The 15,458-nt window shown below is 41.6% G+C and overlaps 1 protein-coding gene across 2 annotated transcripts in view; it reads left to right on the top strand.

Annotated features, from left to right (window-relative positions):
• The window catches only part of arhgap46b (Rho GTPase activating protein 46b), a 97,767-nt gene that overhangs the window by 71,832 nt on the left and 10,477 nt on the right, over nucleotides 1-15,458 (top strand). Inside the window, exons 3-5 of one of the 2 annotated variants that reach the window (XM_053642542.1) lie at nucleotides 2,345-3,410; nucleotides 9,016-9,655; nucleotides 10,266-10,370. In XM_053642542.1, the coding sequence (XP_053498517.1) occupies nucleotides 2,345-3,410; nucleotides 9,016-9,655; nucleotides 10,266-10,370 (1,811 nt within the window). The remainder of the gene's footprint in view (nucleotides 1-2,344; nucleotides 3,411-9,015; nucleotides 9,656-10,265; nucleotides 10,371-15,458) is intronic. The other variant, XM_053642543.1, reaches the window with a different exon arrangement.

The raw sequence follows: 15,458 nt of genomic DNA on the forward strand, positions 1-15,458 counted from the left end.
GACACGTGCAAAAGACACACACACACGCACTGTAGTAATCATAGTTTGTATTGTTTTAATAGATGTAGCTGCACGATCATGGTGTGTGTGCGTGTGTCTCTCTGTGTGTGTGATGTCGAGTTAAACGTGAGTGTTGTACCAGTGTTTTTTTTTTTTTGTTTTTTTTTGTTTTGTTTTTTTTACACGTGTATGTGCGTGTGATGTTTTCATGTGTTATATGGGTGTGTGTGCGTGTGCTGTGGAATGGTTATAATGCAGTATTATGTTTGAGGAACAATACAATAAGAGCCTGTTTTTCTCTTTAAGCCTCACCTTTCTCTGGAACAGTTGTATAAGGTGTGTGTTAGAGAGCGAGGGGTGAAGTACGACTGAGATGCACTCCGTCACAGGAGTACACTTTCTGTTTTGTTAAAAAAAATATTTTTTTAAAAACATCCAATACATATGCCATATCTGTCTAACAAGCACAGTACAAGCTTCAGGAGTCGTAAATGTCCGAGCGAGAGAGAACACGTTACAGAATGTTCACGTGTCATGTTAAGAAGTAACGAGCTTGTCGCGTGTCATATTTACGCCTGCCGTTTCAGTCTTCACTGTATGAGCGTTTGTGATGTACAAAACATGTGAAAAAACACCATGCGGGAAAGCACAAACTATACCTTATACTGTGTGTGAAAACTGTTCAATCTAATACTATGCTTTGCAGCTGATCATTTTCTACATTAAAGACATCGAATTCCACATGACACTAATAATATGCCATAATATGTTATTATGTACACTAATATGCATAGAAGGCTAGTAGTGTAACTATAGACATCATACCAGTATATAGTCACACCCAAAGTTGTTTATTTATATTTTTCATCTCCCCTCCATCCATTTTTCCATGTAATAGAGCCTACACTGGTGTTTCCCAGCGGCAGTGTGATCGAGAGAGAGAGAGAGAAGAATGTGTTTTAGACCCAGTGCCAGGACTGGCATTTCAGCCAAGCATTCCTCTGTGTTAGATACGGACAAGTTTGGATTAAGGCACATTTATTTAATAAGCATGAGATAGTGATGTGGGATACAACACAGCACAACAGAAAGGCATTGATATTATTATCATGATTGAAGGATTGCATAGTTTAATGTAGTTAGTGCAATATGATCAGCTGTATCAGTGCACAGTTTTGACATGCAGTATAATAAGGAAAAACGTAGAAAGATCTGGACTCTGTGCTACACACTGAGTTGCCACTTTCATTTACATTGACATTTATTAATTAAGCAGAGGCTTTTATCCAAAGTGACTTTCAAATGAGGAAATACAAGCAAAGAGCTATATCAAGCGGAGAAGTAGTGCTACCATACAAGATCTTTTAATTGAGTTCTAGAAAAGCAAAGTGCGCAGAGTAGAGGTGTAAGAGTACGTTTTTTTGTTGTTGATGTTTTTTAGGATAATGTGGGGTTGGCATGTTAGGGGTTAGTTACGTGCTCACGGCAGAGGTGGGTCTTTAGCTGTTTTTTGACTATAGTGACAGATTCTGTGGTCTAGATTGAGGTTGGAAGTTCATTCCACCACTGAGGGACAGTTAGTGTGATGGTTCTGGAAAGGGACCTTGAGCCACACTGAGTAGGCACGACTAAGCGTCGGTCGTTAACTAATCGCAGATTATGTGATCGAACATAAGCCTTCAGGAGAGTGTTGAGGTAGGGGGGTGCTGTTCCAGACAAGGTCTTGTAGGTGAGCATCAAGGTCTTGAATTTGATACGGATTTGTCAACTAAACCTCCCATATACAGTATGTGTAAGTATACAGTTATGAAGTGTAAGCCATTTCACTTCACTGTAATTTTACTTGTACGGCACTTTCAACACTAGCCGTTGTGACAAAACAGCTTTACAGAAACACGTATGTAGATTTCGATGCCTATCGAGCGAACCAGAGATTAGAACGGGAAGGAAAAACTCCCTGATTTGCTATGAGGTAGAAATTTTAAGAGGAACCAGAATCAAAAAGGGAACTTATCCTCTTCTGGGTGATACCAGATAGTGCGGTTATAAATCATTACTGTATATAGGTGTAGAAGCGTAAAGTTTAACGGTGTGCTGAAAGGATGTTCAGTATGCGCTTGTGAATATGAGTCCAGGGATCAGCACAGGACAGTCTTTATGAATACAGCAGCAGACTTGAACTAACAGGGTTGGTTTGGATTTCATGTTGTCTAATAATAGCTGTTTGCTCCATTAGTGTAGTGCATCGGAAATGTAATCTTATAACAGCATAGTTTTTCAACTGTGTGTGTGGGGGTGTGTGATACTGAGTTTTTACGTTTCTATCTTTCCGTGTATGTTTCAGAGAGCCAAATCCGAGATGGCAGCCTGCTCCAGGCTCCAAGGCGGCCATGTTGGTGAAAGTGAGTGGCAGTGGCAGGAACCAGCACATCACCCCTGCTAGCCCCCGCCCCGTTCTTCATTTGAACCTGTCCGGCAGCAACAACCCCTCTCCTAACCCCACATACCCCAACAGGACTGCCTCCTTCGGCAAGATGGACCCCAAACAGTCCTGTCATCTCCTCAAGAAGGCCGACAGTGGCAACTTCAGCTTGGTGATGCCCAGCTCTGGTGCCCCCTCATCTACAAACGTTCTCCGCCCTTCTTCCCCTCAGTACGCAGCCACGCCCCCTGTGCCAATCTACGATGAGCCTCCAGCTTCGGATCCACCCATTTACGATGAACCACCAGCTGACATGGAGGTGGAAGGAGCCGACTACTTGACCCACGACCCCTATAGACCGACGCACAGCATGCCGCGATTGGCTCCACCCCCTAAACTTCTCCAGTTCCCCCAAGCCAAGCACAAGCGTCATCCCTCGGCTGGGGAGTACAGTGCGGCTGGGCGCGAATGCATCAAGCACATGGTGAATGTGGACCTCCAGCCAGGAGAGAGCCCAAAAGAGGAGCTTTCCGTGGAGAAGAAGCAGCCGTGGCACAGTCGTCAGAGCAGTCTGGCATCTCAGGAGTACCCACCACCCTCCACTGTCACTTACCAGGACTCGGGCTACTCAACGGGGCCCTCGCCGAGTCTGCGCCGGAAGAACCGCAGAAGGGCAGTGCCAGGGCATGGGGCGGGAAGTGGCAGCGAGCTCAATGACAAGCTGATGGCTGAGATGAAGGTGGCTTTGATGAGCTCAGAAGGTTCACTGAAGAGCAAGACACTGCCTGGACCAATTTCAGGCTCAGGCGAGGATGCATTGGGCAGCGAGCGTTCCCTGTACAGCAGACACGGAGATGCAGCGCTGACGTCAACCGAGGGATTAGCAGGGGGGCAGAAGAGGACATACGAGAGGGTGGACTCATTGGAGAAGAGTGAAGCATCTCACACTAGCCTGTCCTCTCCAGAGCCACCTGCATCACCCTCACAGGTAGGATATGAAAGTTTGCGGATGCATGAACATGTACTCTGTTTTAATACATTTACATGGTTTCCATGACGCCTTTTAACAGCTTAGAAATCAGTGGGATATAATCATTTCTCTTGCACCTTCTTATCACTGCATTTTTTTCTTTCACAATATGATATGTTTACACTAATTTAAATAAATGCTCCAGTGATTTCTATATGGATAGTAATGTCTGTGTTATTACCATGGACATACATTTTGGCACGTTTGCCTGTACTGAGAAACACACAGCAAACCTGTTTATTGGAAAGTCACTTAGAAGTCGAAGGTGACTTTCAGTTGGTGAATTCCACCAATAAACATTTATGTGGCATACATATTTTCATACAACGCTTTAATGAATTCCCCTAGCAAAAAGTCATTGAAAGTTAATCTCTAAATGACTATCATTCATGATTTGAGAGACCCTTTTCAGAGGGAATCAATTGTGGTTATGCATTGCCAGTGTAGTTGAGACTGATCCCACATTGCCGCTAGAAATTATGGATACCAGATTGACTTTTTCTTGAATTGCTCCAGTGTTATAAACTTTATAAGAACAGATTATTGCATGCCATGCAAAGACATCTTATTTGGTTGTAGATTCATAATTTGTGTTATTATTCTCAGTGTGGGGTGGGGGGGAACACAACAAAATTATCTCCTCTGATAATCGCTGCAGGTATGGTGGCTAGAGATTACATTGAAAAATGCTGGATTATTCCTTTATTGTTCTTGCTTTCACTCCTTCTGTCTGTCCTGCCTTTTTTTTTGCCTCAGTCTGCGTCGTAGTCACGATGTTTCTCAGTTAGTTTGCTGGAATGGAAAAGCAAAACAACAGTCTACATCCGGTCTCTGTGGAAACAATACAGTAGTGAGGGACTAAGAGCTTCCCGTCTCAGAGGGAGCAAGTGTTCCATTCCAGAACGTACGCACGTGTGTGTGTGTGTGTGTCTGTATCTTTGAGTCTTTGCAAGGATAGGAATATCTGACAGTTTGTGGGGACATTTAGCTGATTCCCCACAAGGAAAATAGGAAAATTGCATTTTTTTTTTTCTTTCTTTCTTTCTTTCTTTTTTTTCTTTAGAAAAAAAAAACACACCTTTTATTAAAAAAAAAAACTACAAGAGGTTTTGGCTACTGAGGTTAAGGTTAGTGTTAGATTTAGGTGTAGCATAGCATTTTTTTTATCTTCATTAGTAATTATGTCAATACAAGGTCCCCACTAGCATAGTAAAACCATGTATGTGTGATTGTAGAGATTAAGATTTCATAGATTGCTTTTAGTGAAAGTGCTTCATTCAGTCTAATTAGCAGTCACGTGGCACTGGCTTTTTGGTTAACTGTCAATCTCTTCATTTCACTTGTATATATTGCTTTTTAAAGAAAAGTGGACTCAGAGTGGTGCAGAACAAGAAAGAAAGATATAAAACCACTACACAGCACAAATTGATGATGATGATAGATTACGTGGTAAAGAGAGAAGACCTTATCATTTAGGGAAGCAGAGAGAGAGAGAGAGATGAAGAGAGAGGGATGAAGAGAATGAGAGCAGGAGCTGGATTGCTTTTTATTATTCAAAAAAAAAAAAAATATATATATATATATATATATATATATATATATATATATATATATATATATATATATATATATATATATATATATATAAATTAATGATACATTGCACATTTTATTCATTTCATTTTTAGGTGTGTTTAATGTCAAGTTAGTTCCTGTTGGTACTTATAACACCTTTTAACAGTAATAAGACAACCGTAATAAGACGGAAAATACACCTTGTCCTGTTACTGAGAAACTACAGAAGTCTCCATTCTGCAGACTTCCCCATATCAACAAGTACACACTTTGTAAATACACTTATGTGAGCATCCACCTGTGGCTCAGCTGTTACTATAGAAACAACACCGTATTATAACAAGCGCATTAATATAAACCTTGCAGCCAGCACTGTTACAACAACCGAGCTGTAGTTATCGAAAATTCATTAACACCAATTAACCTCCACTAAGTCAACTTCCTCCCTCGCTTTCATTTTCTCTGTTACCTCTGCCATAGTAGGTGCGTTGGTCTGGTTCCAGAAGTATTTTTATTGCAAAAGTGAAAAGTGTAGAACAACATCCCTTCTAACAGTAGGAAAAGAACGAGTGCCACCTTCACCTACTGCAGTGCTTTTTGTTTGTAGACAATAGGGGTTTAGTGTGTGTGTGTGTGTGTGTCTGAAGATAAATCTGTAGTCGTTAATAACTCTTACAGGTTTTTGTGTTTAAGTGTGTTTGATACAGCTGAAACTAAAATTTGGATAAAAACACTAAAACTAACGGAGAGTAATTGCCAGATGTGATCAGGTTGAAGCATGTTAAAGAAGCATAAGCCTTTATTTGAAATTATTTTCTTCGCATATACCAGCTTGTTAGGAAGCTGCGGTTAGAGCACAGGGACAGCCATGATCCAGCATTCCTGGAGCAGAGAGAGATAAGGGCTTTGCTCGAGGGCCCAAAAGTGACAGCATGGGCAGTGCTAGGGCTGGAGCCCCTTACCTTCTGATCAGTAACCAAACTCCTGGTCAATGCACAATGACTGCGGTAATGCACTATACTCAAAGCTGGCAATGGCGTTTGTGCCCTCAGACATGCCGTCCTTGGCCAGTTCGCCAGGAAGCGAAGGGCGAACAACGGTCTGGATCTCCCTGGAGGTGATGCTGGAGTGATTGTTGTAGTGAGTCAAGCGAGAGGACTCGCAGCGATACGCTTGATGCCCATGGGCTCAGACGAGATGCCGGTGTCAGGGTGCATCTGTATCAGGACCATGTACATGTAGCGCTCATTCCTGGACTGGAAAAAGTTTTGGCTTCTTTGCCGGCCATCTGGTCACGGCTTTCTTGGATCCCTTCTTGGACGCGACCTTGGTTGGGTCAGACAAGGTGCTACCACTCGAGTAAACTGCGAGAGAATGACCACTACTATCCTTAATCCCCTCTGAGGAAAGTCTGCTACATTGAGGAAAAGCAGACAAACTGACAAAAGTAGCTGAAGCTAGCACCACACTAGCGGATACACATTAGAGCATCCGTGCGGGTGAACTCAGCCGTCTGACGTCGGAATTAAAGAGGTTTTTAGTTTGTGCTTAATTTATTTTTAAAGTGAACATGATAATTCACTGTTAGTTTGCAGAGTTTGCAGTTTGATCAAAAATCTTGCAGAGAGCAAATTACTGCTTCAGCTATCAAAGTATCACCCAGTATTTAGCGATTTCAAATATAAGCACAAACTTTAAAAAAAAAAGTGTGTTAAAAACCTTAAATCACGCTGTTATTGCTTGTTCTTACTTTGCACTATAAGCACTGCCATGTTGAAGTGACATCACAGAATCGCAACTCTGAGACGGTGGATTTGTGAATTTTAGCGGTTTTCAGACAGTCTGAAAATTTCCAGTTCCCATTTGGTCATGAACGCAGTGTGAAGTCTCTCTGTCCTTTTTTTTGTTTGTTTTTTTGGTGCCCCCCCCCCCCAAGATTAGAGACCTATGTTCACTTTAAAAATGGTTAGGTTGGTTCAGTGGTTCAATATTTGAATGATTTCGCCCATATCCACGAAGCTCCACCCCCAGGATCTACACTGGCCCTTAGAGCATAGTGTCTATAAAGTGACTGACAGGAAGCCCAACCAAACATAAACAAGCGTTCCAGACTGGCAGTCAGTTTTCCAAATCTGTTTACCTCAGTGTCTTGATACAGTTTTACTAAGGGCACAGCTTAATGCATTGTTTTTTATCAAGTTCTACATATCCTCCATTGTTATTTAATAAAATTCCATTGCACCTTTAATAAAATAGGATATTTAGATATATTTCTATTTTATATTAACATGTCCCTAAAAGCAGAATATTAATTATCTATAGTTTTATATATCATTGAAGACATGTTGTTGTTGTTGTTGTTGTTTTTTCCCACTAAAGATAGAATAAGAACAACTCTTTGTAGTTGACTTGTGGATTGTAATGTGGTTTTGTATAGTGCACTGTGGAGTTTTTTTTTTTATTTATTTTTTTTGAAGATTGGTTTCCATGTAATAATCCCTCAGCCGTGTGGGTTTTACATCACAGCAGTTAAAGTGATCATTTATTTGCTGCCAGAACACCAGGCTAATATGACAATGGAAAGATGTTTGTGTGCAGACTGCATGTGTCGAGTAGGAATCGTCATTCGGTGTCTGGAGTCAAAGGGAGCAAAACAGATGCCAGCAAGGATTTTAGCCAAGAGCTGAGGGGTCAGTGCTAAAACAAAAAAAATAAATAAATAACCCACGACTGATTGAATGGGACAGGGCGAAAAAGACAAAAAAGCTGCCTTATGTGTTAACCTTATCGAGGAAGAGGTCACAAGTCAGAATAGTGTATTGGCCATGAGTTTCGACCTTTCCATGGTGAATATATCAGTTTAAAAATTAATTTAAAAAGTACCTTTAAGGGCTGTAAGCAAGGATGAACAAAAAATGAGGTAAAGCAGTCAAGGCAAAGGGTGTAGTGATGAGGAAAGACAGGAACGTAATGTGGCTAGAGTGGTTGGGTCTTAACTTTAATCTTTGTGTTAGCGATCTGCTGTTATGGCTCACTGCTCCACAATTCCACATGCTTCATTAACCATTAAATCAACCATAGTTCTCTCTCTCTCTCTCTCTCTCGCGCGCGTGCTTATGAAACCTTTACCATTCAATGAGGAAGCATAAAGCACATATGCAGAGTTTGGAAAGTCTGAAGTCAAAAGTGAAGTTTCCCTTTCAGACACCCTACAGACAGCAGGCAAATTCATCAGTGAAAGGATTTTTAATAAGTCAGGATATAAGTTTTTAATAAGTCAGTTACAGGATAAGCGGTATCTTGTAACTCTTATGAGACCTCAGTGTGCCTCTCCGACGTGAGGGTGGGCTGGAAGTTCTATGCTATCCCATCGAAGCGTTCCTGGGGAATGATATACGCTTGAACAGTATAGGAGAACGTATGCTTTGTAAGGCAAGGAACAGAGTATCAAAGACAGTATTAAGTAAACAGATTATATTTGGTGCGGTGTAATGGGTTGACAGAATTAGAAAGTACTGAACTGTACTGAACGGATGGAGAAATCTGAGGGGGAAGGAGAGGGAGGCTGAACCGTTTTATGTTGTGATCTAATTTCCATATTGGGTTACGTATTTTGGAAGCAAGTGCAATTTGTGCAGATGTTTCCAGGCTTTCGATCCTGTTCTGTTTGTTCTGGTTACAGGGGAATGACTAAGCATATCGCCTGCCGCCTACACAACACTCACACACGTGCGCACACACACAGTCACACACACATTTGTCTTACTGTCCTTCTGAGGAACTTCCACTGACACATTTTTATATTTTTAGTTATTTGTTAATGCAGCTAATTAATACCTAAACCTAACCTATTTACAGCCACAGATATTTTGTGGTGTCAAGTCAAAGCAGTTGGTTTGCTTTGTTAAACATCTCTGAGAACACTTGTCCAGTTGCCTTGACGTACTGTTAGGACATTCAGAATGACTTTCTTTCTTCCATCACTTAGGCAGGAACACTGGAATCCAAAAGCCAGCCTGACCTCCGCTCCCAACACGGAAAAGACCACAGTGATGTTGATGTAACTCGTCACGGCACCACTTCTGTCTCCTCTCTGCCTATCCTCCAGGTGCATACCCCCAGCCCTGGTCCCACCTACCAGTACCCCTACTCAACCCTATGCAAACCCTCGATTGATGTGGATATGGAAGCATGGGCTACCAAGAACCTGAACCAGCACACACGAGGTCTGCTGCGCCGACGCGTCTCCATCGCCACCATGTTGTCCTGGAGCAGTGCTTCCATCAGGAAACCTATGCTGATCACGAGCGACCGCACTGTCAAAAAAGAAGCATGTGACTTGTTCAAGCTGGTGCAAACGTACATGGGCGATCGGCAAGTGACACGCCTTGACCGGCGCCATGTCGCCCTTCATGTAGTGACCAAGTGCTGGAGCATGCAGGGCCTGAGGGACGAGCTGTATGTCCAGCTGATCCGGCAGACCACGGACAACCTGAACCTCAGCAGCCTCTGTGCCGGCTGGGAGCTCATGGCCATCAGCCTGGCCTTCTTCTCTCCATCACCCAAGTTCAGACGCTATCTTGAGGGTTACATTCAGAGACACCTGGAGCCCAGTAATGACAAGAAGAGTGAGTATGAATGAACTATTGGTTATGAGCATAAACTATATGTGCAATGTCAAGGTGTGATGTGATGGATATGTGTTTTTAAGGTGTGCTGTTTTAGATATGTGGGTTTTTTTAAGGGCAGGCAGCCATTAAACTTGTCTTGTTCAAGTGCATACCGTATAGTTATTGAATGTATTTGTTTTTCAAGTGCACACAGTGGGTAGCTAATACATTTGTTTTCTGTTTCTCGCATGCACACAGTATGTAGCTGATAAATTTGTATATTTCAGCTTCCGGTGTTTTTCTGTTCCCTTCTGCTATTTTGGACAACCAACAGCGAATGTTTATGTCTCAGGTGCGCTTGTCTGGCTCAGAGTACTGGTACATGCACATAAAAAGTCAGTATTGATTTCGGTGCTAAAATTAAGATGGCTCCGTGCCTGTTCAAACAGGATGCAAAGCTGGGGAATAGGAGAAAAATAAAACACCGGGAATACTCGAGGTCATAGTTCAAAGGCCATGGAACAAAGCACGATGATGTGTTTTTCAGAGCGAACGTTAAAGGGTGTGTAGATATTTTGCAGATAAATGTTTGAGCTCAAAAGGGTTTTTTTTTTGTTTTGTTTATCAGTATTACAGAGGATTGTGGAACAACAGGACATAAAGAACAAGAAGAACTCGAAGTCCAGGAAGAAGAGGAAACAGAACAATGAAGAAGAGGAAGAACAGGGTACATGTTAGTGAAGCATGGCACACACACACACACTACGTGCACACATGATTCTCATGAGTGGTGTGCTACTGGAGATGAAATTCCTTTTATTGTGGGAGGTGTAGGTTTGCACTCAAGTTAAATGCCATAAGTAGAGATGTAACCTGTTGAAAGAGTGGATGAAGTATTTCTGTGGTACAGGAGCTCTGTTTTAATAGTTCTAATATGTATGAAGGTCTGGGGAAAAGTTTCATCTTGACATAGAAAATCTTGACATTTTCTACTGTATATTATGGAAACTGAAATAAATATCTCTTTAGCACATATCATAACCAGAAGTAATAACATCTTAAATCCACATTTTTACATTTATGGCATTTGGCATGATCCAGAGCGACTTACGTTTATCTCATTTATACAACTGAGCAGTTGAGGGTCAAGTGCCTTGCTCAAGGGTGCTGGAATTTGAACCTTCCGATCAGTAGTCCAACGTCTTAACCACTGAGCTACTACTGCACCAGTAGTTACCTCCAAAAGTGAAAAGGGAGAAAAAGACATTTAAACTTTTCACTCCAATTCCACTGAAAGACATCCTGCTTACCTTTACGTTTGTAACTTAATCTACTTCGAGAAAGTCAGCATTACTGCTACATTTGAAAAGAATTTTACGTTTTCCAATGGGATAAGTGTTATCGCATTGATTATCTGCTTACTTCATGTATGACAGCACGTTTGCCTCGCACCTCTGGGGTTTGGGGTTCGAACCCCACCTCCGTCCTGTGTTTGCAGTGTCACACACTCTTCAGGGGTTTCCTCCGGGTACTCTGGTTTCCTCCCCCAGTCCAAAGACGTGTGCTATAGGCTGATTGGCATTTCCAGATTGTCCGTAGTGTGTGAGGGTGTGTGTGTGTGTGTGTGTGTGTGTGTGTGTGACCGTGCGCTGTGGTGGGTTGACACCCCATCCAGGTTGTCCCCTGACTTGTGCCCCGAGGTCTCTGCGATAGGCTCTAGGCTCCCACACAACCCTGTGTAAGATAAGCGTATACGGGAATATAATATAATAACTGCAATGGGTGGATGGATAACGGTGTGCAGCCGCATCACAGACGTTTTGACAGCTGATATCTGGTTAACAACCGAATTGATGAGGCTTAAGTCCAAACACAACAACTTAATCAAGTTGTGACATTCACTCACTTGGTGAGCAAATCACACGTAGCCAGCAAGGTTTTAAACTTAAACTGGCTCCTTGTACACCATCATCTTCGCAGGCAGAAGTAGCCTAGATAAAAAACATTTTTTTAACATTTCCATGCAGTTTTGGTACAAAAGGTTTACATTTCCTTAAAGTAGAGCTTTCAAAGTATATTATTTGCAGAACGACCCAATTTTGGTCCAAAGCCTTTTTTTTGTGGCTGTTTTCCAGAATTCAGGCAAGCGTCACCCAAAATTTTTCCTAAATTATGGAAACTATAAGAACGACTGGGTTCTGCTGTTCTCATGGATGAGAATGCCACAGGCCCAGGTTTGTTTCAGCTGCACTGCAGGGACCGTGATAATCATGTAAAAACAGACTTGTCAGAAGCAGCGTAACGAAACTGACATTTCAGGACTACATGGAGGAGGTTAAGATTAAACTTGTGTTGACCTTTATCATGATACAGTAAAGATGCCCTTTACAATTTCACCTTTGGTCATGTGCTCATGTTTTGCTGCTTGCCATGTACGGCATGCCCAGTATAAGCATGCACAAAACAAACTCCATGGACGTTTATGACTCATCACTACTGTGGAATCTCTTCACTTTGCCAGAGGTTGCGCTGCCTCCGATATAAAACACTCCTTGTTAGTTAAACATGGGTATTTAAAATGCAGTGTACATAAAAAAAAAATGTCACCGACATTGTGTGTGTTTTCTTTTTGACCAGTTCACACTGTTCAGTAGTTCCTGGTCCACAGAAAATCGTGTCCTCTGTATGCGGGACTAAAAATATTTCCTGAGCCGCAACTTGGAAACTAAAACGAGCTCTGATTTGCCGAGCATTTCTTTAGTGTCCAGAGATACGGAAGTAGATTTTGGCTGAGCGATGTTTTGTCTGGTTGCAGATGATAATAATGGTCTAGCTCAGGGGTTCCCAAACTTTTCCAGGGCAAGGCCCCCCAAATGGCATTAACATTTGATCGAGGCCCCCCTTTTGCAAGATGTCTTTAAAACACATTAAAAATACAGACTTCTGAATATATCCTCCTTTTTTATTAATAATTACGTCTTACATCTTTACATTACATTACATTAGGAATTGATTGTGTGTGTGGTTGTCTGAGAGTGAGAATTTATTTTTCACACCAAATTGTTGAGGCCCCCTGGGCGCTACCTGGCGGCCCCCAGTTTGAAAACCACTGGTCTAGCTGACCTACATCAGAGAAGAAACAAAGCTTCCTCTCTGTTTACTGGCTGTCTGTCAGTTTGTTTGAATGTCCTGAAGCACACACACACACGATTAGAGCTCAGAGCAGTGAGATAATCTCCAAGTCCCACGCTCTTTTGGTCCGCCTCCAGAGTGCTCAGAGAAAGTGAAAGATTAAGAAGGAGAGAAAGAGAAGAGGAAGAAATGGCAAGTCAGAGTTGGGGGTCTTAAACAAGATATCCGTTAAAAAGAGAGCAGGAAGCAGATAAACTGCACCCAAAAAATAAAGAGGAAAGGGTATTTTAGCTGAGCCCACTTTTAACACAATTTTTCTTCTATCCCTTTTCCCAATGTCTCCTATTTATACTCGTACAATCTGGAAGCAAAGGGCTGCAAATAACAACGTTTCCTGTTCAGCACATAATATGTAATTAGCCTGCACAGGTTGTCCGGAGAGTAAGCAAGTCAGCTTGACAGCGAAGGGACAGCTTACGACGGAGAGAGCAGACGAGTTGTATACCTGCACACAGGTCTAAAAGTCGGTTTCTGACCACGTCAGGAAGTGATTTGAAGATCCTTTCAGAGTTTGCTCAGCGTAGTGATGTGAGATGCAAGACTCACTTGTTTTGGTAGCATGCAGATGGCGTGTGAATGTAGTTACTCACCACTTCTACACACTGCCTGCAGCTCAGCTGAGTGTAATTAGCTGAGTCAGGATGAGTGTGTTGTCAGTCATCCTGACCCTTCTTATACAACTAGCTTCACCGAGGTAACAACCAACCACGGAGCCGCATGCAGCTGCGTCTAGGGATGCATCAGACTCCTGTGAGACCACATCTCAGAACCTAATGCACAAACTCGTAGCTGATCAAACAGATGTGGGGTTTTTTTTCCTTTCTTTTACGTGAGAGTGCATTTTGAGATGAGCTGCCGAATTGCTAATCAGCTAAGAGGATGATTTGTAAAGGTGCACTTTCTGCAGCTGGGTGCAATATTTAAAAGTATTTCTTGTTGCTTTTTTTTTCTTCTTCTTTTTCATTTCACGCTTCTTTTTACATTTTTCTGGCCCATAAATTAGCTCGATCGCCAGCCAGAACTGTACTGTTTTCCATAAAAAGGTTAATTCAGTGGAGGAGGTGAGTGAGCTGAGGACAAGGACATAGGCTTACCAGTGTTTTATTGTAATTGGGGTTCGCCTCACAGGCATCAGAGCACTCTGAAAATTACACACTGCTCCTTTAAACGCTCCTTTCTCAAAGCACAAAGGCAGATTAGTCACAGTGGTGTGTGGCAGGGGTTCTGGCTTACTCAGGCCGCTTTGCTCTGCCTCTGGTCTCTTTTAAAGCTGCGTGACATTCTCTGGCTACGTTCTCTCAGTTGTAAAGTGTCAGCCGTTGCCCTCGTTTAGTAAGTTAGTTTCAGGATTTGGGAAATGGCTTAACATTAGCATGATAGCAGGGGGATTTGTTGCTACCCGGTCAGACTAGTAGTAATGTTTGAGCATGGATTAATTATAAAGCATGTTCGTGCTAGATGTAGATTGGAGTTCTTGGAGTTTGCTGGAGATTCTCTCATGAATGGCTTTACATTTAACCCATTCCTGATTAATTACTACTAAATTACCATTCTTGTGTGTGTGAAAGGGCCATAAGATTATAGCCTAGATACAAGTACTACTCTCTCTCTCTCTCTCTCTCTCTCTCTCTCTCTATACATATATATAATATTTGTATTTAATCATTTTATTTAAAAAATAATAATAAGTACATTTTTAATCACAGTTATGTTTTTATGCAGAGGTTATGTTCAGGCCAGGTTGACTTGAGAATGAAAATATGAAGTAAGCTATATCAGTGGTCTCTCTAGACATTTATATCTTTTTTCATCAAACTACAAAAATACTCTTTTTAGTATATAGCCTTTTTTCCACGACCCTCAAAATTTTACTCAATTCCCACTGATATGCTGTAAGAGTTTTTTTTTTAATTAACTTAATTTAAAGTTGGTCAATTAAAGCAATAAGCCACAGTAAACCCCTTTACTAAAGATAACACACGCCCTCTAGTGGCTCATTGCTTCTGTAAAACGGCACCAAAATCAATATGATAAAAATCCAGTGTTATAATAAATAATTTCATGTAATAATATTTGCAATAAACAATTCATCTGCCATGTAATGTTTTCTGTTAACAGGAAGCTTTGCTTGCAGTGTAACATCAGAATGATCGCTTTAGTGTAACAGTTTTATTGATACAAAATCAGGCACAGTAATGCGCAAATACAGTCTTTGCACATAACAAGAATTTTAACGGTTTTGAATGCGACTAAGCTGAATTTAGAAGAAAAAAAAAGAAGCCAATTGTCTGTAGACTGAACCAGATTGTGTTATAAAGTTTATAAGATAATGAATATTTTCTGAATGGACTGTACACACAAGCACATGTTTGTCATCAGCGTGTCAACTCATCCTTAACTCCTTGCTAGTAACCGGTTTGATGGGTGGGCATTAGATGGAAAGAAAGAGAGATAGAGAGAGAGAGTACTTTAGTGTAATTTATCGATCCCTGAGAGAAATTGTTTTGTTGCAGCAGTACAATAAACAACAGAAATGACAAGAACACAGACTTTGCGCAGAGAACACAAATGGCAGTATTAGTGAGCACTGTGGGCTTCAGGAAGCCTGTAAATGTAAAAGGCCTGTGAA

The sequence above is a fragment of the Ictalurus furcatus genome, chromosome 15, assembly GCF_023375685.1.
Source record: "Ictalurus furcatus strain D&B chromosome 15, Billie_1.0, whole genome shotgun sequence".
Classification (NCBI taxonomy): Eukaryota; Metazoa; Chordata; class Actinopteri; order Siluriformes; family Ictaluridae; genus Ictalurus; species Ictalurus furcatus.